Source organism: Arvicanthis niloticus, chromosome 5 (assembly GCF_011762505.2).
Source record: "Arvicanthis niloticus isolate mArvNil1 chromosome 5, mArvNil1.pat.X, whole genome shotgun sequence".
Taxonomy (NCBI): domain Eukaryota; kingdom Metazoa; phylum Chordata; class Mammalia; order Rodentia; family Muridae; genus Arvicanthis; species Arvicanthis niloticus.
Window position 1 is genome coordinate 39,502,928 of NC_047662.1, and position 26,456 is coordinate 39,529,383.

A 26,456-nucleotide genomic window follows, 5' to 3' on the forward strand; every position below is an offset into this window, starting at 1 on the left:
GTGTTTCTTTGTTTCAGTGAAGAGCAGGAGAGGCCCAATCATTAACCAAGGTTCTGCTCCTTAGGCTCACACACCTATGTCCTTAGTTCTTGTCTTTTTCAACTATAAAGAAAAGTTACTGCTAGAAGACTCATCTTGCAGTCCCCGACCCAGTCTAAACTTAATGACCTGCTGTCTGTAGCTTAAGGATCATGAATGGGAGATAGTGCTGAAAACTCTCAGCCATCTGTCTCCCTGTCACCCTTATGTAATGGCAGCTTGGACAAACAATATCAAGACTGGATAATGTTCTTCTGACCTAGTTAGACAAAAGAAACTTTAAAATATGTATGAATATTGCTGAATAAAAATCAAGAGGCTGATTCAATGCTTGTGGTGCATATTAATATTTTGTCATTATCCTCTTTAATATATAAAAATATTGGAAACCTCTCTTTTATTGCTACAAAACAATTAAGTTCTACTGTAATGTTATGGTAAAAAAGCAAGAAAATGTAATGATATTGGAGGATGGAGTTAAATCATTTAGAACGAGATAGTCTAGCATGTAACAAATTAATCTGAACCAAGACAAAAGGAGTAGGAAGTGTATATTTCAGTTTCTCAAATGATATGTATTTGTAAAGGCAAACAAAGAATGTGAGCATAGCAGTTTCTCTTTAAAAGGGAGATATAAATTGCTGTCGATTTGGCTCTCTTTGGTTAATAGGGGTTCATCAAATCCTGGACTGCCAACAGCTAGTGATAAACAAGAGTTTGTGCATGCCTTGATAAATTTTAGGATGCTTTTCTTAGTCTCTACCTTCCTCATCAGTTCCCACCACTTCAGAAGCTTAGTTCTCCTGAAAGATAAGCAAATCTAAATGGAAAGATCCATTGAATAATATTGTAAATATAACCCTGAGAAATATAAACACATAATTTATATGCTATAATTTCTTTCTACATTTGTGGAGTGCTAGCACTGTGTTAGACTCTTTGTTAATTATTCATTTAATTTTCCTAATAAGTTTAAGTGATTCTATAATATAAATGAGCAACTATAGATCAAGTATGTTTATGAACCTGTCTGGGGATATAGGGTAAAATCCAGTTCAATAAGTACTAAAAATTTAGTATCCCTTAAAAAAACCCTGGTCCATTAAAAGTGTTATCCCATGAACTGAAGAATCTAGGCTGACAGGAGATTTGCATCGATAGGAGATAGATCTTGGCTATCCTTGATCTTATTTTAAGAATAGAGAAGGGCTTTAGGCTGCCTTGGAAAAAGATTGGAAAGCTTGGATATTCTGGTTAGAAACCTAGAAGACCCACTAAATCATAAAAGAAACTTAACTATAGAATCTAGGATGACCCTAAGATTTGGCCAGGACAAGCAAATAGTAGAGCAAACTATTGCTGTGGATACTCTCAAGGTCCTGGAGTCAGAAAGACTAGAGATATAAAAGTAGTATCTGGCTGGCTTTCTGATTCTGTGTTAAAACACTGGCCAACTCCAAATTGTGGAGGGTTCATTTCACCTTACTTGTTCAGGTAAAGTCTTTCACTGAAGAAAGTCAGGAAAATAATTTAAGGCAGTAACCTAGCATCAGGAACTGAAGCAGAGGCCACTGAGGAAAACTGCTAATTGGCTTGCTCTTCCTGGCTTGCTTCACAGATTCCTGGACCAGTATATCAGGAACAGTGGGTTTGTGTCCTTCTGCATCAATCACCAGCCAAGAAAACACCCCACATTTGTGGGCTTGAACACAATACAAAAAAAACTGATAAATTGGATTTCAAAATTTAAAACTAAAATGTTATATTCATTAGGAGATTTGGCTAACAAAATACATTAAAAGGCAGGAATACAGTGAGATGAAATACTTGTTAAACATATATGTGATCAGAGACTTGCATCTATGTAGTATGAAGGGGTTTTAACATTTAATTATATATAGTAATTTAGTTTTTTCCAATTGATACTTCCCAAAGAACATTTTTAATAAAAAATAAAATGTTTTTTATGAATGATATTTATTTTAAGAAGATTATGACTGGCAAAATAAAACAACATATTTCAGGATAATATATATTAAAAGCACATTGAGAAATGACCAAACACAAAAACTAAAATGGCTAGAGCAATATATAGATAATTTCAAATGCTGGGAAAATATATAAACCCACCTACATTGCTTATAAGACTATAGAATGGCATAGCTACATGGTTTTCTATTTTTGAACTTGAATGTAAAGTGACCAGTGATTCCATTTTATAAATCTACCTATGGCGGTTAATCTCAGTTGTCAACTTGAATAGATCTAGAGTCTCATGGGCATTGTCTGTTGGGTCATTGTTTTCATTATGTTAACACAAATGGAAAGACTTGACCACTGAGGGTAGCACCATGCCCAGTCTGGGATTCTGAACCATATAAACAAAGAAAGGAAATTGGTCCTGTATCCATTCCACTGTTTTCTGATCATAGATTTGATATGATAAACTCATACTTCAGCTCTCTTGGCATCACCACCATGATGGCTATACCTTCCTTAGACTGGGAACCCAAATAAACCCTCTCCCTTATATTGCCTTTTGTCAGTGCATTTTATCACAGCAACAAGAAAAGTAAGATATTATCTGAGAAAACATGTAATTGTATGTGCACTCAAGATAGTTACAGAAATGTGAGTGGCAGCATAACAGACTCATAACAGTCCCATTTCTTAACCCTAATAGCTGAAAAAAATTAACACAAGACTGATAATTTCAATGGACTAGTTAATGCTAAAATAAATCAATTAATATGCTTCAACATAAATGCGATGCTAAGAAAAATATTCAAAACACAAATATGATTACTATATAATACCATTTATGTAAAATGTTCAGAAATAGTGAATTTATAGTCTTTACTATGGCCAAGAGTGGAGACCCTCAAGGGATTTTTCTGAGGCTATAGAAGTGTTCAAAACCTATATTGTAATATTTATTCAACTGTGAAAATTTTGCTCAAAATTATATGATTGTATCTTTATAATGGACAGATATTATGCATAAATTATACACAAGAAGGGTAATATGAGATATCCACAAAAGAGATTTCCAGGATGTCTTTGTGTTCAATGTTGTTTTGCTTGATTGTATCACCAGGGACTACTGAGGAGTAAGAGTAGAATGCCATTTGCCATGACTCCAAAGGATTGGCTGCAGCTATGGTCATGCTGTGGAACAGTTCTGGCAATAAAGCATAATCTCTCTTTGTGTCTGTGATGTCAGACTCCATATTGGCATATTTAGCATTCCCACCTGTAATTATCCTCCTTCCAAATTGGGATAAAGATTAACCAATCATGGTGGTGCCTCACACACAAACTTTATATTAAATACCCAAATCAAGAGTTGTTTTGCCTGCAGAAGTATGCCAGAAAGCCCCCCAAAACTTTAGTATCTGATTGAGACTCAACTATGAGGACTGAATGGACCCATAGAGTTCCCCAATCTGTCTCATTTGGCCCAGTGAACCTTGACCATTCATCAGATTTACTTTCTTAAGATGAGTCTCAATGTGCCTTTTAGAGGGACAGTGAAGGCATTAGAATAAATGGCTTAGTTTAAATCTTGACCCTTATACATGTGAATTTAGTAATAAAACTTACTTATTAACTTTATTTAAAATGTTCTTACTCCATGAACTACTGTGAAAAATAATCAGGATTGTCCATATAAAGAAAAAGATTCAACATCTGGAAGCAGAATATAGCCAATATGACAGTGAAGGGTTTCCAAGATGTTAACTTCAGTTTTCCTGTCTACCTTAATCTTCCAAGAATTTCCTATCCCAAACAAGCCAGATATCTAACAAAACATCACTGTTTAATGACTTTGGTCCTCAGTTTTCTGGGTAACCTTATTCTCAGCCTTGTATTTAGTAACCTTATTCATCTCTCAGTACGTAAGTTAAAGCTTATCTTCTGCCTGCTGTTTATTCTGAACACTAACTCTTTAAATAATTCATATCTTTAATTATATGCTTTGACATATATTTGGGCATGTCTAGTTTCTACGGTACAGAGTACATTTACTTCTGAGAAGAAACAGGCTTGTACAACCTTCTCATATGTCCCTACCACGCCTCCTATGGCATCTAAAACACTTTTACATTTTTCTATGAGAAACTTAAAACATAATTTAAAACTCTGTATTCAACTTTATTTATTTTGCTTTATAATAAGAATGAAAATCGCCTCAAGATAGGAGAAATAACATACAAGCTGTGTGATGTTAGAAGGGGAGCAGCATTGAGGCTTCCTGTGGCAGAGACCTTAGATGTCACTCAGTATCACTTACCCTTCATAACCATTATTATTACACAGAACATGGCTACTCAGAACAAAGACTTCATTGCAAACCCTTATTTTACTGAACTATGGGTAGGAATTCTACTGAATGACATGCCATACAACTACATTTCTTCTTTTATGCATTTCCGTTATCCTTATGCCTAGAACATTCATGCAATATGAAATTCCAATATCTGACAGTGAGGTTGAAGGTCACATCCCATGGGTGACAAGAGACAAAAAGCTGGAAGAACATGGCTCCCTGAGGCTTTCATGGAGCAGAGATACAGTATCTTCTGTAGACTGCTAGCATCCAGACTTACATGGAAACAAATAAACTTCTAATGATCAAAATATATCATATAACAATAATAATAATAATAGTGGAAAAGAAACTAACTCCTACCTTGTTTAAGATATTAATTTTGCTATTATTTTAGATATCTATTATCAGAAGCTTAACTTATTTTATTGCCCTTTTTAAAAATGATCTGTTGTTTGCAGCTCTTAGTAATACTCTTAAACATGCATTTTTTATTTGTATTTTGTTCAGTTTTACATATTTTCCTCATTAATTAATTTATTCACTTTAAAGCCTGATCGTAGCCCTCTCACTCCTCTGTTCCCAGTTCTTCCCTCACACTCCCTCCCATAGTCCCCCATCCCTTTTCCTCAGAGAAATGGGTACCAACCCACCCTGGTATATCAAGTCCTAGCAGGTTGCATCCTTTTACACAAGGCCAGACAAGGAAGTCCAGCTATGAGAAAGGGATACAAAGGCAGGCAACAGAGTCAGAGACAGCCTCTGCTCTAATTAAACATGTATCTTAATTTATTCTTTCATAAATGCAATCATTCTCTCAATAGCCTGCTGGAAAAATGAGAGAAAGAAACATTATTTTTCTTAAGTGCATAGATATTAAAATGAAGTTTATTTTTTAAAAATATCTACCAAGTAATATATCTGACAAACATTTATCTTGGACATTCTCTAACAGTTTCATTTCAATTAATCAGTGTCTGGTAATATATTGCTGCTAGGGTTAAATGTGTCTAATTTGTTCTTTTTTCTCTACATTCAGTCTCTACCCTTTTCTACTTTTAAGTTTTCCAGGAAAGAATGTTCTGCATGGGGGCACATCCATGGGCTTTCTTACCAATGGTTGGGTTGCCCAATAGGGAGCCTTAGAAGGATACCAAACAGAAGTAGGAGAATGAAGAGTACATATAGTCATGCTATATACAATACTATGATTAATGGTAGAAACACAATGGTCCTGAAAGATTATATCACCTAGTAATATCAAATCTGTTTTAGTTTATGTGAGTATATTTTATGAAGCTCTCACAAAATCACTTAAGATAGTATTTCTCAGAATATATTCTTGCAACTAAGAAATCTATGATCATATTTATTGTCTCAGTTTATTTCCTGAAATAGTTTCTCGGCTAATGTGTGCCTTAAATATGGTTGCTCTTCTCAAAGTGGCCCACTGTATGGTTTGGTTCAGCAAACCAGTTTTTACTTTTGTGCTCTTTGACCTGTGATTGGTCCTAGAAAACGTCATTGTATCTCATGATTTCCTTATGTACTGTTTATATAGCTTTTAAATAAAGTCTTTCTTAAAATATACTAGTTTGAGCCTACCAATTGCTTCCTGTTAACATGCTTATTGATACACCACCATCTGCCTCTATTATTAGCTCAAAACACAGGTCCCAGATACAAATGGAATCCACCAGAACCACTGTTGGGAAGAATGTTAGAACAAAGGAAAGACATTTGGTAAAATCTTAAAAACAGTGAACATGAATATTATCATGATCAAATTTGGCTCTCAAGCCATGGGCTGGCACCTGGGTCCTGGGTTCTATAAGGGAGTAGGCTGAGCAAGTCATGGGAAACAAGCCTGTATGCAGCACCCCTTCATGGCCTCTGCATCAACTCCTGCCTCCAGGTTGTAGCCCTGCTGGAGTTCATGCCCTTAGTGATGGAGTATAGATCTGTAAGTCTAAGCCAAATAAAGCCTTTCCTCCCAACTTGCCTTTTGGTTGTAGTATTTCATCACAGCAATAGAAAGCCTGACTAAGATAACCATCTAGTTTTTAATTGAACAGTTGAAAACAATTATGAAATGGATGATTAAAATCTCTAGACCAGGAACTTAAACCAATAGAATAAAAGTAAGTTTGGGAAGTGACACAGGACAGAGACAGAAAGCACATTTGGCCAGCACACTAGTTGCCACCCTATACTCAATGTAAGCTCAAATCACTAAGCAACACATTTATTCCCCATTGAGAAGTTTACCACCATGAAACACTTTCCTGCCTTTGTAGCACACAGTACACACATTCTTTTCTCTCAGTGACTTTGGTATTATCCAGAACTTTTTGAAGAGAGCTGTTTCAGTTTCCTTCATAATGACAACCATCTATCTCAAATCTTATTCTCTTACTGTCTGGTGCCCTTGAAGCAATGAATCATACCTTCCAAAACAGTCACCAAAATAATCCTTACATTATTATTTCTAGGTATGGAATAATTATTTAAAACTTACTTTTATTTACTATTTTAAAATTTGTAAATACTCCAGAGCATATTGTCTACAGAATGCCATTTTCATAATTTGTATTCTGTAAAACTCCTTTGCCAAGTTCCCACTTTATTGTTGCCTTTTTAAAATGGGCACCCTAAACAAGACGCTGGCCTTACCACACTCTGTCCAAGCTGTTCCCGGAAGAAGTAATCCATGTTTTTCTTTTGTAGGCTGTCGAGGTAATGCTGGAAGCGAGTATATGTATATGGGTAGCAGTAAGCAAACTGGTAAATATCATCTTCTCGGTCGAAACAAAATGCAAAGGACATCACATAATTCTTCCTGTGGTCTGGGCAGCGATAGTAATAAACATTTTTTGGTGGTAGTCTTTGCCTAGAAGATACAAACAAAGACAGTAACTCAAGACTTACAGGGTAACAAATGGGAATGAATGCTTAGGAAAATGTCAAGAAAATTGGTGTCATGGCAATGGGAGAATGATGAAGCTCCATGGGGTCAAATACACATAGGAAAAAGAAAGCACTTGTCAAAGGCTGGTTCTCTGCTTTCTCAATAATTTGGAAAATGCAAAATTAACAAAAACAAACCAATTTTGTAGATTTGTTTATCTCTATTTTAAGCATTTACTATATGCCTAGGCATTGTGTTAGGGTTGGGAAGTACAATAGCAAATATGACAAGCCATATTGGTAATGTTGTCAATATTATAAAAGAAAAATAGCCAAAAATTTAAGAATACACAATATAGTTACAAAAGGTCTGGTGGTTTGTGTAGGGCCCTGAAGGGCTGCCATGCCCTGGCTGAGACTTTCCGTGTGCTGCTGTCTGACAAGTAACATTCTGCTGTTTTTCTAAGATCAAAACATCCTGATGTAGGCATGGTGCCCAGGAAGGGAATTTACCCTTGACAGCCCATTGTGCCCCAGTTGAGTTCCTGTTTGTGTTTTTCCTTCCCTGGCTTGGTGTATATATTGTACCTGCTCAGTAAAAGCTTTGGCATTTTCTCATAACTAATGACCGAGTCTGTGTCTTCCTTTAACTCCCCCAGGCCTATGCCTGAGCTCGGTACCGTGGCAATATTGGTGCTGTCAGGTTTGAATAAGAATGTCTCCCATGGGCTCATATATTTGAATGCTTGGTCACCTGTTGGTAGAACTGTTTAAGAAGAATTAGGATGTGTAGTAGTTGGAGAGGGTGTATCATTGGGGGTAGGATTTGAGGTTTCAAAAGTCCATACCATCCCTAGATCTCTTTCTGCTTTGTTTTTATAAATCAAGTTGTAAGCTATCAGCTCTTCTTCTTGTTCTGTGCCTGCCTGCGTGCTACCATGCTCCCTGCCAAGATGGTCATGGACTCTAACTGTATGGAACTCTGAGTCCCAAATTAAAAACTTTCTTTTATAAGTTGAATTGCACATGTGTTATTGAAAAGTAACTAAGACAGATGATTAAAAAGTTCTTTAAGAAAAATGAAGTTTGGAGCATGAGACATCAATGAGTAGAAGTCTATTTTTCTTAGGAATTCAGGATTTGTTTTCTGTTGTAAGACTAACTCACAGTTTTTAAAATAAATTGTTTTACACTGTGAATATTCAAGAGAAGGGAACAAAATATTCAACATTACGTTAAATTATTAATATTTTGAACAGAGTACTATATGAGACTTTTAATTTAGTATTTTAGCTCATTTCATTTCTTTCTACTCAAAACAGAGTTAGATAAAACTGTGCCTCTTCCATTATCTTGTGGTAGCAGCCATGGGCTAGTTCTATTCACATATTTTATAGTTAGTCATGCTCTTTTATTAATTGCTATATCTAGATTGATCTAGAAGATCTTTAAGACAAACGATATTTTGGAGAATGCCTGCACTGAGTGTAGAATATAAGACCGGCCTCCTATGAATTGTCACTTAGAAGAACCAAGAAGAACAGAAAGAATGTAAACAAGAGGAGGAGAGTGTAGAAGGTGAAGCTAAGAAAACATGAATGCTGGTGGCTCCATGCAGAGACGTCTGGATATTGTTGAATGACAGACCCATGATCCTTGTTATGATTAGTGTTAAAATGTTAACATGACAGAAGTTAGAAAGCATGGGGCACTGGGCCTCTGAACATCTCTGGAAGGAATAATCTTGAGTACTCTAATCAAGGTGGAAAGTGCCCAATCACTGTAGGAGACATCAACTTCTAGGCCAAGGATTTTGGAATGGTTAAGAATACAGAAAGCATACATGTATTCATTGTTTTTTTCTCATGACTGCAAATGTAATGTGAAACACTACTTCAAACTCTTGATGTCTTAACTTCCATACCATATTGTACTATGACTTTGAATTGTGAGTTAAACCTTTTCTCCCTTAAGTTGTTTTTGTCAGAGTGTTTTATAACAGTATTAGGAAAAGAAAATAAGGCAAGTGTTCTAATATGGTAGTGTTTTCTTATAAAATATTGCTTGGGTAGTGTGTTTTCCTAAGGCGAATTACCTGGTTAAGGTGAGGAAAGAAGGTGTGAGTTTTTTTTGAAGTTCAGAGATAATATAGCACTGATGCTTATTCATATATTTATATAAATATATATGGATGTATTAAAATTATAATAGTTGATTATATTAGAAAACAAGTGGTTGAAATGTCAAGCCATGGGATGTAACATGAATGAGAACTTGAAAGTATTTAAGAACAGTACAATATGGAAAATACACAGCTCAAGCCAAACAGAACTGGAATTTTCAAATAAAGTTCAGTTGTGGTATCAGAGAATGCCATGTGTTGTGTTTAGGTTCACCAAAGCCATACATTTGTTTCCCACTTACAAGAGAATGAATATGAGGTAATAATATTCATATAAGGCCTTCAAGATAAATTCCCTATACACTCATTCTAACTGGATTACTACCCTGAATCTGCCTATATTGAAATTCTGGGTTGGGCAGTGGTGGCACATGCCTTTAATTCCAGCACTTGGGAGGCAGAGGCAGGTGGATCTCTGAGTTCGAGGCCAGCCTGGTCTACAGAGTGAGTTCCAGGACAGCCAGGGCTACACAGAGAAACCCTGTCTCAAAAACCAAACCAAACCAAAACAAAACAAAAACAACAACAACAAAAAAACCAAAACAAAACCAAAAACCAAATATCTGGAGCTAGTGATGAGGTAGACAAATATGGCCTGGAACGTGGGTGTGAAACAAGGAGTAAAGTCATTCCTTGATGACCCTATGTATGGAGTATAAGAGAATGAGAAATGAATACTGTCCTCAAGAGTGCCAGGCTTCAGTTGATGGTTTTACTATCAAATATTAAAGTATCATGTACCAAGTGAAGACAAGAGAGGTGAAGAATATAGAAAATTCAAAGATTGAGATTATTAACTATGACACTGAGTTCCAGAGAATAACATGAATGGTTGAAAGGACCATAGAGAAGGCACTAGTGAAAAGGCAAGAATAGAGAGCGAGTAGCAGATCCAAGCAGGGATGCTGGTGTAGAGGAAATGTGTGTGCTCCACAATTGCAATGTGATTGAAGATGCAAGAACAGGAGGGGAAGGAGGAAGCTATCCCAAAAGCTTGGATTAATAGTTGGAAAGAAAGCCAGTGAAAGTCTCTATGCTGTGATGGTCACTCCAGGTCCTGGCTCAGAGACCTGAGGAGGAGCCTCCTGGAGACCTGGATTAGTGTGTGTTCCTCAGCAGGCAATGTCTATAGCCATTTTTCTTGGGTTACAACATTATTTCTAACTATTTGCTAGTACATCCAGCCAAGGTCCATAGTTTAAATACATCTGCTCTCTCTTTCCAATCATCTTTCCAAATGTAACTGTTGTTCCTGAGAGCCTGCTGTCTCCACGGAATTTGTTTATGCTCAGAGTTCATGTGTTTACTGATGTCCTGATTCCTCTCCTGGGTGGGTGACAATGCTTGATCTGAGGGCAGGAAGAGTGGAGTTAATGGATCCACCATTTATCATTCAGGAAATCTGAAACCTGGTTTAGAGCCTAGATTTTCCAGGTGCCACCAAAGATACACACAGAAACTTGCTTGGGAAGGGTTCATCAGTCAGGTAATACAAGGAATAAACACAGAGGAGGTATGACAAGAAAGAAAAGGCATCTTTTAGAATATACTTCAATATACTTCTGGTTTTGTCCTATTTTTCTTATGTTCTCACTATATCTTAGGTGTTGTCTACTGTTTTATATGCATTTAACACTCTCAAGCATCTTGTGAGATATGGGTTACTAACATCCCATCACAGAGACAAGAAAATCAAAGCTCAAAGAGGTGAAAAATTCTCAAAGACCCAAGCTTTGTTAGTAGCAGGACCTGCATTGGGCCAGTTGGCTCCAGAGTCTATACTCCAAATTCCTGTTCTATCCCTCCATCATTCTTTGGCCACATGGTCTATTAAGCTTACATTCTGTTTCAGGAAAATCTGTTTTCACAGTGTTTTCAGCAGTCCCCTCCTGATAAAAACACTTTAAGCAACTCTCTGTCCTCTCATTTCAGTTTGGCCCATGTGGCTCCTCTGCCTTCCTTGAGATTCAGGATTATTTTTCCTTCTCTCAAAGGCTATCTGTGCCTTATTCACACTGAACTACTTCAGACCTTTCACCATAGTTAGAGATTGGTCTTAGAAATTGGTCTTTGCACCACCTGGATATACTCTGTCTTGCTTGTTTACATTCTATTCATATACCCGGCACCTGGATGATTATTAGCAAAGGGTTAAATGTTTAAAATGAATTAAAGAATCTATGGACCATAGATGTGCTAATGAGAAATGCAAATAAATGCCAGTCCTTTAACTTCCTTCCCCTCTAAAGCTTTCCCTGAACACCAAGTCTTCAGCAGCTTGTCTCTGTTTGGACAAGGGCCCTTTATCACATGGTTTGTCTTCTAAAAATGAGTAGTGAAAGTAAATAGATTTTTCTTCAAAGAGAATGTAAACATCTCTATAATGGAAACCGAGTCACCTCTTCTTTCTGTTCCCCACTGACGATGGCACATGGAGCCCTCCGACACTGCAAAGCAAATGCTAGAACAATGCAAAGAAGGTCTGTCCCAAAGATCAGTTGCAGGCATCAAGGAAGCTTATTTTAGTTCAGTGGAAAATAGGGACTTTATACCATTTCACAGAAGACAAAGCAAAGAAACTTGTATTAACAGGAAATGTGGCAAAAATATGGTTTCTGAGTGTGAAAGAATGTTGCTATCCTTGTTAGATGAGACACTCTCATTTTGCTAAACGAAATATGTGATAATTCAAAGAAAATTTAACAATAATGATTTTGATTACTATGTTATGACATCATGTGTGTATACAGCATTGACTACCTGCCAGGCCATTCCAAACATTTTGTAATGCACTAGCTCCTTAACTCTGTACAGTATTGTGGACTTCTCCCAACCCCAAAAGGTAAAAGTAATGATATAACCAAAGCCATTCTTAAGGGAAGCAGGCTGTCTGTGGTTCTCCAGGAGAACACACACAGGAAGATATGATTTAGAATCTTATCAGAGACCCAGGATAAGTCCAGTCACTAGTGTGTAAGCTATCAGGACTGAGAAAGTATTTATTAATTCTTAGAACAAGCCATAGCCTCCATTCAGATAATGGAAGCAGAATCCAATGCATAAAAGAAGTAGCTCTCATTCCAAGACTCAGTAGTGTGGGCAGGAGAGGAGTGTGTACACATACATATATATCAGATTCACATAAACATACTCTGTGCTTTCTATCACAGCCAGACGTCTCATGTCATCTAGTTTTCTTCAATGTTAGACTGAGTTCCCTTGAGAGAAGGGCTCATATAGTCATCACTGTTGCTACTCCAGGAACTTTGCAGAATTTTCCATAGAGGAAGTGATAAAAAAAACCCCAAACAACTGATACATTGAATAAATGAATATCTTTATAAGTAATTTTGACCTTCCTAACAGAAGTACATTGGACCCTTTTCATGTGAAACATAGAACCATGTCCTAAATAGATGACATTCTTACATTCTTGCCTTTATAATGTGTTCCATCTCATTGTAATTGACTTTCCCATACATTTCTAAAATATTATAGTCTTTCAATTATAGAGAAGTCAAGCCCAGGACTCATCATATTATTTTTGAATCTTGGTCAGCAACTTCACAATGTATTAAATATAATAAACACTATTGCTTCTCTTATTTATATAAAAATTTATAGATGCTAACAGTGCCTGAGCCCAAAGAACTCAATCCATGGTCCTTAAGTGAATAGATTTATGATTTAATAGTCGATGAATGAAATGTAAGGCAACAGTTTCCCTCCCATTTACCATCCTCTCCACATTTTCTTGAAATCCATTGACTAAATTTTAAAAACATCCTTTTAGAGGCTACTTGGACACATGGGAAATGATAAACCAAGGGTCCAAGTGTATAAAACTCTCTAATTTTATATTCTCAAACTCTCTTTAGGACCCTGAAATATAGGATTTCTAATTTCTTCACTAATGAAGCAGAACGTGTCAGCTTAAATATGTAAGTTCTAACTCTAGAGCCTTTCTTGATAGTAGGCAACCAGGTAATTTTCTTTTCAAACCTGCAGAACCAGTGAAGAACCAGCCCCACATTTCATGTAAGCTACACATGGCTGTTCATCTGTGTTTGGCTGGAATGATTGAGACCATTATGCTGCTTAGCACTAAGAGAGGTATTCATCATGACATCACAAAGCCATTCAGATACTCGCATAGTACCACATATTAAGCACATCCTTTATGCAACATCGTGCTATGTATTTTATACTACTTTTTGAATAGTAAGCACATATTTTTTTTCTGACTAAGCAAGCCTGTGCTACCTTACATTCACACAATTATTTTGGCTCTAGTCTTTTGGTTTCCCTAGTTCAATTATTCAGGGCCATAAAGCAATGTGGTATAGACTTCCCTGGTACATTTGAAAGCAGAATAAGTTTCCATTCTTTTACTTTCTGTGAGGGTAGAATATTTCATTCTTTGTCTAGGCTATGTGTGGCCTTTCATCTCTGTGTGGCTGGTATGGTTGAGGCCACCATCTAACTAGAGCCAGTTGGCCCTTTTCTTGTCCTCTCTCATGTGTGGTACAGCTAGGCACCTGGCACATATTATAAATCTACTCTCCCTAGGCAAATGGAATTTACTCCTCCTATCTCCAATAATATCTTCTCCCAAATAATTATAATGTCCCTGTCACCAGCACATCTATTCTTATCTCTTCTCTCTGCACTTTGTCATAGCTAATCTTCCCCCAATCACTGAGAGGGAGAGAAAGAGCAAGAGGCACTGATCAGACACAGGCAATACATTTTCACACCCCTGTGTCTAATCAGATGACCATTTTATCAGCTCTGGGTGGGAGGAGAGAGGCAGTGTTACATATTGCCAGTTGAATTTTTGATAATGAAAAAGATACTGCTCCTTTCTTGAATTAACCTTTTTGTCCTATACACTGCATTTTTTATTTGTCAGTTTATTTTATAACATCAAGTTTTTTTTTGTTTTTTTTTTTTTTTTTTTGTTACTGCCTTCTGGAGAAGGACACCCATACACTGTGGCAGCAGCTGCTTCTATTAATTCCAAGCCATTACAAAATTAAAATTAAAGCCAATTATTTTTGCTGGTTAAGAGCCAGAGAAGATCTGAGACTTATTATTTCTATGGTCATAGACAGAAACAATATTCCTACCTGTGGTTGGGTGCTGGCAAAATGCCAACCCATGTAGACACTTCAGAGACTGTGCCAGAAGAGGCTTTGAACTACAAATTCTAACTCCTCTGATTCTGAGAAATAGCAAGAAGATGATCCAGACAGGGAGCTTAGAGTTGGTTTTAGTTCAAGCTCTTGTATTCTTGCCTACTTTGAGCTTGAGCTTCTTCATAAAATGTAGTCTCTACATGTTGGCCTCTTTCCTACAATCCAGCTCAGGGTTGTTGAGACACTCTTAGGTGAAGTAGATTGTACTTTTAGCCCTGGTATTTTCTGGGTCTGGGACAGCAAATTAGGCAGGAAGATAATTCTGTCAACTTAGGTTCAGGATTACAATGAAAACTTGTATCAAGTTTGCTTTGTCATTCATTGTGAGTGGAACAATGATAAGGGTTCATGTGGTGAAGTCATCAGTATGAATGAAAGTCTGGAAGATCTAATTGCTCTTATGATTTCTTTATTTGATGGCATGTTAAGATGTATATTATCCTTTTACCAGTAAGGAATCAAAAATATAAGCATGTATGTTTTAGCAAAACTAATGATTATATTTCTATTTCTTGTAAAATACAATCATAAATATTATCTGTATAATGTCTAATTAAGTACTTCTGATCTACTGCAGGAGAGAAGATATGAATCTGAGGAAACATTTGTGTCTTCCATAATAGTAGCAATTTTTATAAGATATGCCCCCAAACTATAATTTGTACATATAAAAATAGCAAAGCATAAAAGAAAATTTATTGAAATTATTTTAGAGTAGTTGCATATTCTGTGTGAAAAATTCACTTCAGGAGTTATATAGTATGGCCTGTATTTTAGAGAGCATGGCTGCTCCAAAATAATTTTCACTATTTCTAACTCCAAGCTTTCTCTTGCACGAAGTAGTAGCTGGCATTCTGTCTTTTGCAGATAAGTATAACTAAATAAAACCAGTTTTATATCAGTTGTTAGTCAGATGTCTCAAATAGCTCAATTTGACTCAATTCTAGTTTAATTCAATTATTTTATCCAGTTCATGAAAAATTTTTGTAAATTCACTCTATAGAAAGTAGAATACTTCCTCAGTTGCAAATGATCCACCTACTTCAATATAAAGTCATTAAAGACAGATTTATTTTGTTAGGACATTGTGAACAAAAACTTTGGTTGATAACAATGTTCATCTTAGATCAGAAAGGCTGTGAGGCAGAAATTTATTCTTAGATTGTTTGAGGTATCCACAGTTTTTAGCTGAATATGAATACCCTTCTATTTTCTATATTCAAAATAGAAATTATAATCATCAAAATATATATAACAAAATGGAAACATAAACCTTTGTAATTGGTTAACATTAAAAGACACACATACAAACACATGCCAGATTTTGAAAATAATTATTTTGTAAAATCACCAAATGTAATAAAAATTCATACACTTAAAGACTATTTTCAAACGATAAAACTTGATGTTTAATTCTCTCATTCACTTTAAGTTGTGATAATAAATTACTTGGTCTTCCTATCCATCTGCCAGCTTGATTCCTCCTCTTGCATGTCTAAAAGTGATCTCAAATTCAAACTAATTAAAATTGATCTCCTGTCATCCCCTAAACCTTGGGTTTGGAAAGTACTTCCATCACAGTGGGAAGCTCCCATTTTCATATGCCCAATTACAAAGGAAAAAAAAAAAAAGAGCGACCTTAATTTCTTTTTCTTTTCTTCTTACAAAATGACCTGTTTTACTAGTTTAAAAATAATTAAAATGGCAAGAATAAATATTGCCTTATATCTTCCAATAATACATCTTTCTAGATGTTCTTGAAAGATAATTTTAAGCAAAATCAGTATTCTGCTTTCATAGAACAGAACTTGGAATAGGTAAGAATGTTTGGCAGATGAAATCAGTATACAAATGTAAGTCAATGATAAGTATAATGAGTGCGAAAGTGAAAGAGATTTGTTAGTGTAATTATGCAGGACAATGGTCACAGAGGTAGCCCTCTAATAGAAACAGAATGAACATGGAAAGAAGATGCTGTATCACTGTTAAACAACAACAACAGCAACAATAACAACAATAAGATAGAAATAGCAAAGGTCAAACAGCAGGAAGAAGTTTTGAGGAGCCTCAGAAAAAGCAGAAAAGCCAGTGTGAATAAATAGGAACTGGTGCAGTGGGGATGGACAGAATTGAGACAGAATAGAGAAGAGGATGCGATGAGAGGGTGGATGTTAGTAAGAGCTTCCTATGGTGGAAGTGGAAGCAGGGACAGGTTAGGTAGCTATTGCAGTTGCCTAGATAACATACAGTGATGGGTTAGACATGGCCTGAAGCTGTGAAGAAGACAAGAAGTTCTGGGACTTGGAATAGCTTTAAAGGTGAAGAGCTTTGGTTATGTGGATGGGTTGGATGTGAAACAGAAGTGAAATCAGTCACCACACTATTTTTTAGCTTGTAATCTTTTACTAAATTTTTTTTTTTACATCTCACAGAGGTCTTTAAATTCTCCAAAAAATGTAAATTTATCTATCTCCAAAAGATAGCTCCAATCTGTTTAGTTGTCAGTATTTCTATGCTTTTACTAATATACTGAGAAAGTCCCCACTCAACCCTGCTTCTTTTTTTCCACCCCCTCCTATTCCCTTCTCTACATAGACTTTTTAAAATTTAATTGGATCTTGTCACTTCGTGGATTAAATGTCTTTCACGATTTCCAATTATGCTGGAATGAAATCTTTTACTTCTTCAGACAAACTGAGTTCATAGCTCATCTCTGTGCTTCCAAAGTCTTCTGTGTACTGGTTTGTCTTCTATGCACTATGAACACTTGTCTCACTGCTCTAGATTTTTTATTTTGCTTGGTTTGATTTTTGATACATGGTTCCCCTCTGTGTACACTGGCCAAACCTTGCTATGTAAAGCAGGCTAGCAGCCATCCTCCTGCTTCTCTGTCTTGTCTTCCTTGTGCTGAGATTATAGACATGTGTCACCACACCCTATTGTTTTAAGTACTGGAGAATGAACTTTTAATTTCCCCTTTCTCTCAATTCAAAGGTTAGCTCCCTATTCTATCTAAATTAGAATCTTGTTATTTGTCATAGCAATTATGTTCTTTCCTTCAAAGCATTGCTGGAACTTATACATCCATTGTGCTTATTTTAATATAGGTTCATTTGTAACTAGTTCATAATTTCTTCCTGACTAGGAACAATACCCATGTTTAGATTGCCAGTAAATAATATAGCATCTACCCCAGTACTTGACAATGTTTACTGAATGAAGCCAATGCTACAGTCAGATTAATGTCTGAGAAGAAAGAAGTCTGACAATTGGCTTGCTAGGCCCACAGTATGCTTAAGGGTTCCCAGAGTACTAAATTGGAGAGGCTATCGAGTAGAGGGGGTTCTAAGCTATTTCAAGAGCTAATTTTTTATAAGTTTTTTTTATAGTGCCTTTCATAGAAATGATAAAGACATTAGTCACCCTGTAAAAGTACCTTTCTGGTCCTGTATAGTGACACTGACCCATATAACAATGTGCATTGGTTTCCCTTCCCAGCCCATTGCCATAGTAACTGTTAAGCAAAGAGATTCATTTTCATTGAACTCTACCCCATATAAGGAATCACTGTGGGGTCTTCTAGCCAGTAAACTTCAGAGGTCTGCCTGATTTATCATGAGGAAAAGGGCTGTTATAGAGAAGGTCAGGATCTCATCACAGTGCCTGCCATCAGAGAATGGCTGCAAACTGTACCTTTTTACTCACTGAGCAGGCTATTACAGGCTAGGCATGATCAAAGTTGACAGAGCTTAGTAAATGGCAGACAAAGAAATATAGGAAAACAACCATTTGCAACTTCCATCTGATTTATCATATCCTTGAACTAATAATCTCCATCCCAGCTCAGAAATCCCAGAATGAGGAATACATGTTCACAAAGTGAACTAAACGTACACTCCTATGCAAAGACTGAGGGTTATATCATATAAACAGATTCAAATGACCTGAAGTCCAAGAAGCCAGAAAGTTGTCTACATTCCAGGTTATCAAATCTTAGGAGCTATTTCAAAAAGCAATATGAAAAATCAATAATAATGATGTAAAGAAACCCTAAGTTTCTAAGATCAAGGGTGTGGGGAGGGGAATAAGAATGGGAAGGAGTGAGGATGAGGCTACAGCCAAGGTCAAGCTAGGAGCTATGAAACTTGCCAGCAAGGATAAAAGTTAGAAGACGCAAAAACATAGGTAGTAAGAGATGTTCTGCTCTCCAGGGGGCCTAGCAATCACAGTCTCAAGTGGATGAAATCATTTTAAAACCAAGTAAGGTGGAAAGTAGAGTTCCTCTGCATAGGTGTTATACACACCAGGTATAGGGCATAGCATGTCAAAATTGTTCTCTGACCATGTCAAAATTGTTCTCTGACCATGATAGAGATTTAAGAATGCATTCTACCCTATCAAGAATGAGTGGCTGGCATCGAAATCTCGAGGAGATATTGTCTAGGTGTCTGTCTTCAGGAACCAGGTGAGAAAAATAAGTCTAGGTCATTTTTTTTTTCCATGTGAGAAATGTTAACACATTGATGACCCAAGAATTACAGGAATGCTAGACTCTGAGGAGTGAGATTTAGGCTTTCGAGGAAAACCACCAAGGGAGGGACAAATAGATATATCACAATCCTGGGAATGTCTGATACAGACAAAGGAAATCTTGCTTAATGGTGCCTGAAGAGCCATTATAGTAATGTTGCAACTGTTAATATCTCAGCACATTGTATCCAGTAGCAAGTGTCAGGTGTTCAGTGTCAGAGCAATGTGGCAGGGGGATTCAATGGGAATAATAAGAGAGTGAAAAGGGAAAGATAAAGCCAAAGATAAGGCTGAAGAAGAATGTGGACAAAAGAGCAGATAGTACATATAGGCCATGCTATAAAGACTCCAAACAAACCAAGGGGTCAATAATGGTTGTTGAACATAATTTGTGAGACTTTCTATATACAGAGACTATGGGCTCCCATAGAGAGCACTGACAATACCCTCTTAGGTCATTTCTTCAAACAGTAAGGTTGAAATGTTGATCCAAAAGAGTCAGATCTGACATTTTGGCATTCATCACATGAAAGACAGTCTCTAAATCAATTTCCAAGTGTTTATCATCCACCTAATTATAGTACAGATTTTTTCTACATCATTGATTCTCACATGGTTAAAAACAATGTGAAAAACATTTATCCTTCAGTAGTAGACTTCTTAATCTTAGACACTCTGAATTTACATACTCTACAAATTCCCACTTCCCAGGGTTATTGTGTTAATTAATATAATAAAATAGACTTAGTAAAGCGCTTTTCATAATTGAAATGAGTAAATGAATTTTGCAAGTCATCTACCAGGTTCCTGAAATTTTGGAATTAGAAATATAAGAGGTGAAGAACTTCTTTTTTCCTAGTAAGAAAATGCATCATTGTTTCAGTCTTATATTTGGCTACATCTTTCCATTTTCACTCTCCCATCCATCCATCCATCCATCCATCCAACCATCCATCCATTCATTTTCATTGAACCCTCAATGCAATTCTATTTAATGCTACATTTCTCTCACACTGATCACCTAATACTTACTCCCCAAACACATTTTGGAGTATATTAACCTTCTGAAATCTATACATGTCCATATAGTCACTTATATAGCTTTATACAGATTCTCACTGTATGAATCATAAGGTCTGTCTTCCAACATTTTTTTATCTACAAAACAAATTTTAAAGAAGAAACCTAGACAGAAAATACATATGAAAAAACAAATTAAAAACAAATGGAATTGGCAAGAAGCATGGCAAAACAAAACAAAAAACCCAAAAAACCAAAAATAACCAAATCAAAACAAAAAGACAGAGGGTCAGAGAGATGGGGCAGCAGTTAAGAACACTTGCCACTCTTCCAAAGGATCTGCATTAGGTTCTCAGAACCCACATTACAATTATCTGCACACTTTGGGCAAATACTCAAATGTACACACACACACACACACACACACACACACACACACACACATAAGATTAAAAATAATAAAAACAAATTTATAAAAATTCATAAGAGAAGAAATATAAAGATGTGGGTTTACAATACAGAATTGCTTTAGTAACATTTTAATTAAGGAGAGTGACTCCAGAGGATTTCTGCGGGGATACTGCTGTAGGTAATGTGAACAGCAAGTGACAATGATGTTCTCTTGTGCTTTCATTTCTCTAGCAAAAAACGCTGTTGGGAAAACTGCCTTAGATTCTATATACAAAGGTTCAGAGCATTAGTAAGAAAGCAGAAGCAAGCAGATTTGGCTTTGAAACCAACTTTTGTTAAGCACTTAAGTATGCAAACTTAGGCAACTGACATCTTATTTCACTTTTCATCTTCTGATTGGTAAAAGGAGAATCACTGTATTTTTATTATATATTCATTTGATGTGTCTGGTGGTAAAATACAGGCAACATTTCTGATACATGTCATGGGCCTCAGTTAGAAGCCATTAGTCTTATTCACTTCCCTTCTTAGGAATGAAGAAATTTTCTGTTATAGGGCATTAATAAATTTTGACTCCTTGGTATTCATTTCCTCTTCTAAATCAAATTAATTCATGCATCTAAATTCTTTTTAGCTAGGTGTAGTCCTTTGAGGCTATAGGAACAGTCCCATTGTCCCTGGCTAAAGCCCATTTTCCTGTCTAAGACCATCAGATATGCCCTCTATGGACTCAGTTCATTTTTAGCAGAGAGCAAGTAATGGAATCTTTGATATTCCCTTGTGTTCTTAGCAGACATTTGTATGACCTCTTCTCTCTGGTGCTAAAGCTGTGGTTCCTTCTTATTCACAAATCTTGTTTTCTGCTTCCCATTGATTCTATGAACCCCTAATATGTCCCTAATAAATTATATTTCCTTCAGCCTCATTTAAGTAGAATAAATTCCTATTCTTAACAATTAAACAAATTGCACTTCATATACACTTATATGTCATCAATTCAACTTGATTGAAGAAAATAGCAATAGTAAGCAATATTTAAATTAATATCTATAAATATTTATAAAAAAGTTTAATTCAATATATAGTTTACACTCATATGCCTTCCTAAGAAGATTTCTCCAAGGATAAAACAAAATAATATGTTGTGTTTTCTTTCTGTTGCTGTGATAAACACTATGACCAAACACCACTCAGGGAGGAAAGGGATTATGGGCTAGAGTCTATTACAAAGGGAATTTGGGACTCAAGGCAGGAGAATTTGAGGCAGATCAGTAGAGGAAAGCTGCTTACTGGTTTTTCCTCACCTTAAGCTTCTTAAAACACACACACACACACACACACACACACACACACACACACACTTTCATATGAATATTTTGCCTGTATGTATCTATGTGTACCATGGGAGTTCCTGGTGTCCATGGAGGTCAGAAGATGGTATGGATTCCCTGTGACTGTAATTACAGATGATTGTGAGCCACAATATGGGTACTGTGAATTGAATTCAGGTTGTCTGCAAAAGTAATGAATGAGTATTCTTAACTAATGAACCAGGTCTCTAGACCTCAGCTACCTTTCTGACAAAGCTTAGGACCACCTGCCTAGAAATCTCACTTCTCAGAGTGGGCTGAACTCTTCTATATAAACTAGCAATTCAAAAAGGCCCATTTCACAAGATAGTAGGTCAATATGATTGAAGCAACTATTTAACTGTGGCTCCTTTCCCCGAGTGTATAAGGTTAACAACCAAAAGTATCCATCACAATGCGAGAAAAAAATAAGATGATAATGAAAGGTCCCTCTAGAATTGTTATTCTAAGGTTTTAATGTCTATAAAGTTAAATTGTAGATTTTTAAATTTTTCATTTTTTATGCCAATAGTATTTTAGTTATCCTTAAGGCTTTAACCAAGTGTCAGTAAGGAAAAAAAATCAGGTTATCCTTAAATGATACATGTAGGCATTTACTTATTTTGCCTTTATGTAAGACCAGCTCACACATTCAACTGCTTCTCTGTCGAATAAGAAATAGAGTATGGGATATGGTGTATTCATTGAAAAATGTCATTTAAGCTAACACCCTCAATGGGAGTGTATTTCACCATGACTTCAACTCTCAGAATTAACATTTAAGCAGAACACTATCCTGGCTTGATAGACATACAGAGGAATGTGGACTGTTCAGAAGAGACAGAGTTGTAAGGGAGTATAAGGGAAGACTTTTGAAAGGGAGTGGCTTCAAAATGAAATTGACTGTAGGACAAAATTCCATGATATTTGAAGAGAGAAAAGGTTCTTCCTATATTTCGGTCATAATACAAATAAGCATTTGGTAAATGAGCAACAGCAATAGTATACAAACTCTCAGTTCAAAACAATTGAGTCCTATAGTTAAAACACAGCCTCTATATATGAATAACTGGTAAAGAGCCTAACAACAAGGTTGTAACAAGTTGTAGAGAATGAGATGGGATCTAAAAGTCAGAATAATGAATATCATCAACTAAGAGTGTGTCTTACATATGTCCCAAAACAACTATGTCTGTATTTTATCTTCTTCCTTTACTTAATGTGTAAGACTAGCTCACACATTCAACTTCTTTGTTGAATAAAAAATAGAATATAGAATACAGTGTGTCCAATGGTAGCAAAGGAGGAGAATTGGATGATGTTTTCTATATCCTCATAGTGGACTTGTGGAGACAATGGCTCATTTTTTTTAAGGGTGTATATTTCTCTTGTAGAGGACCTGAATTCAGTTCTTAGCACCCACATCAGGCAGTTACAACTGTCTGTTAATTCCAGCTCTGGGGATCTTATGCCCTCTTCTGGCCTCCACAGGCACCTGCATTCGCATGCATACATACATCTGACCCCATATACTAGTAATTAAAAAGCAAATGAAATCTTTAAAATAAAACATGTTTTTTTATAAAAAAAACATTTGTTGAAACAGAGTGATGATTCCATCCCAAGCAGAAATACTGAACAACAGTTAGTGTCTTATCAGAAGATTCTGCTGCCAGCATGATTGTTCTGGGATAGTTTCAGGAGGAATCCTCTATTAGGTGTGAAATTTGAAGTAGTGTTAAGTGTGAAAAGAAGTGAGCTATGATATGTGGTGATAATGGTCAGACACTCATCCCTAAACTGTTCTTTTGTGTTAAAACAGAATGAGTGTTCAGCAAACTGACAAATTTTACAGCAATGAGAGAAAAAGAAGAGGGAGAAGTGGAAAAAATAAACCACAAGAAGTGAAGAAAAAGGTGATAGGATCAAAGTGCAAATGGAAGGAGAAAGACTAACAGGACAGCCATTAGAGAGCATGACTTGCATCACACCCAGAGGCAACACTAACTTGGAGAATAAATTCTGCTGTGGTTTCTGTCCTTTTGGAATGAGACACCTTATAAAATACAATATTTCTCAAAAATGATCCCCAGTCCTCCTCCAGGCCTCCAGCTTACTGAAGATAGATTATAAGTACATTTGAGAGAAGGCAGTAGAAAGGGGTAGAACATTTTTGAACTTTTTGGTTATCCTTTTAGGTGTGTGTGTGTGTGGGGGAGCTTAGTTGATCAAAAGTCTTTGCACACACAACAGCCTCAACAATAGTTATGTAGCTCTGCCTGTGAGCATATTATGCTATCTGGCTAACTCCAGTTTAACTCCATAAACAGAGTTCTGTGTGACACTTTTTTTTCCAGCTTTGCAGACCTCAGAAAATCTACCTGGTCCAATGATAGGGGAGCTAATGAACTGGACATCCAGTGAATGGGCTGCTGTTACTCTCATTACAACTACAGTTTACATCAAACAAAGGAGAAAAGTCTTTGCGTTTCCACTTTGTGTCACACCGCTAAAATATCAAAACAATAATCCAAGATGAATCAAGGCTAATCCTATATCTTACAGTTAATAAACTGAAGGATATATTTGATGTAATTTTATTTGTAAAGAATTAAGTTACTAACAAAACTGTCTGACTAGAAAAATGCCCAAGTCAAGAGAAAGCATACAAATAAGTCTAAATAATTCCTGGAAAAAATACATACAGTTGGTATACAATTCTGATTTTATATAATCACTTTCACTTTATATAATTCAATATATTTCCTTTTTATCATGATTGAATTTTCAGTGAAATCATTGATTATTGCATTGACTTGTTCAAGAAGTTTATTATTCTTCTTCAAAAAGACAAACTATTGGGATAACAATAGATTCGGCAAGAATACATTCAACCTGAGTGTTACTGCCACTTTAAGAGAAAGGAAAAATTCTCTATTGAGTGACTATGTTTTAATAAATGAATAGGTAGACTTTATGAAGAAAAAACAGCTTGTGGAAGGAAAACCAGGAACGTAAATTGTCTGTACAACACTGCAGCAGTCCCTGTGGTATGTTCTTACTAGATAATGATGGGATATTTGTCAACACATATACAGCAAATGATAGGGAGAAGCTTCTATATATAATTCATTTCTCCATCAAGCTAAGTACACAAATATCTCAACTGAAGCTTGGCAAAGACTAAATGTTTTAAAGTTTCCCACAGTGTTCCAGTTCCTCATTCTTGCCATTACAGACAATGCCAAGAAATAAGTGTTTTCTTCATTCGCAGTTTACCTCTCTTCTCTTGGTCAACAAGTGTCAGTGCTCTCACACTGCCTGATGATTCTCTCTTGGCCAGAACCAATTCGAGAGAGACTTGAATCTAGATAGAATGAACCCAATCATCGATTATATTCCTAGCTGTGACCTAATTTTTAACTAGTTAATGCGTGATCCCACAGCTTACTGAAGAGATTTTTATATTAACATCCACAACTCTTCAGTACTTTACAGTACTTTAGTAAATTTGTGTGTGTGTGTGTGTGTGTGTGTGTGTGTGTGTTTTTGAGAGAGAGAGAGAGAGAGAGAGAGAGAGAGAGAGAGAGAGAGCATTTATGCTTGTATGTGCATGTGAATATGGATGATAGTGAACTCCCTGTGTTTTTTCTAGATATGTTTAACAAATGACTATAACTGAATGGATGGATAGATGAATAAACCCTTTTTAAAAGAACTATTATTACCACCTGTACCTCAGTAATTCCTATGTCTAAACTTATGAACAACTGATTAGTCATTAGAGATACAGAGTAATCCATATAATATGTAGTATGTGAGATAATATCCAATTTTAAATCAGATTCTTCTCAATAAGTGTTCTACTTCCTTTGAACATATTTTGAATCAAAGAATCACTGTCAAATTAAAGCTGTGTTCAATATTCCATGTATATTTGAAATAAAAGGAAAAAATCTTCAAGGGCATGGTCATAATTAAGAAACCACCCACACTTTGACCTAATGTATTGCCAAGACAACCTTTTCATTAGAAAAAGATTTTTAACACACCAAAATCAAGTTGGAAAGATAGCTGAGTAGATAAAGCACTTGCTGTAAAAGCATGAAGACAGGTGTCTGGATCCCAAACATTCATATAATACGTGGATTATGATAGAATATCTAGAATCATAGCTCCCGGGAACCGGTACTGAGGATACCCAAGACAAACTGACTTCCTAGAATCAGCAAGTGCCTGGTTTAGTGAGAGACCCGGACTCAGTAAATAAAGTGTAGAGTGATGGATCCAAAAAGACAGTTGATGCCAGACTACAACACTACAATTGGCTCATTTTACACACACACACACACACACACACACACACACACACACACCCCACATGCAAACAAAAAGATATAAAATTAAAAGAAGAAATAATCTATATAAATAAATAATAACTCACAATAATTTTAGCTCTAGAACTAGAATTTCTTTCTATATCAGGTAAG

At 36.0% G+C, this 26,456-nt stretch overlaps 1 protein-coding gene across 1 annotated transcript in view; it reads right to left on the reverse strand.

Annotated features, from left to right (window-relative positions):
* LOC117709061 (AGBL carboxypeptidase 4) overlaps window positions 1-26,456 on the reverse strand; it is a 959,025-nt gene that overhangs the window by 309,356 nt on the left and 623,213 nt on the right. Inside the window, exon 5 of the mRNA XM_076934446.1 lies at window positions 7,043-7,259. Coding sequence (XP_076790561.1) covers window positions 7,043-7,259 — 217 coding nt within the window. The remainder of the gene's footprint in view (window positions 1-7,042; window positions 7,260-26,456) is intronic.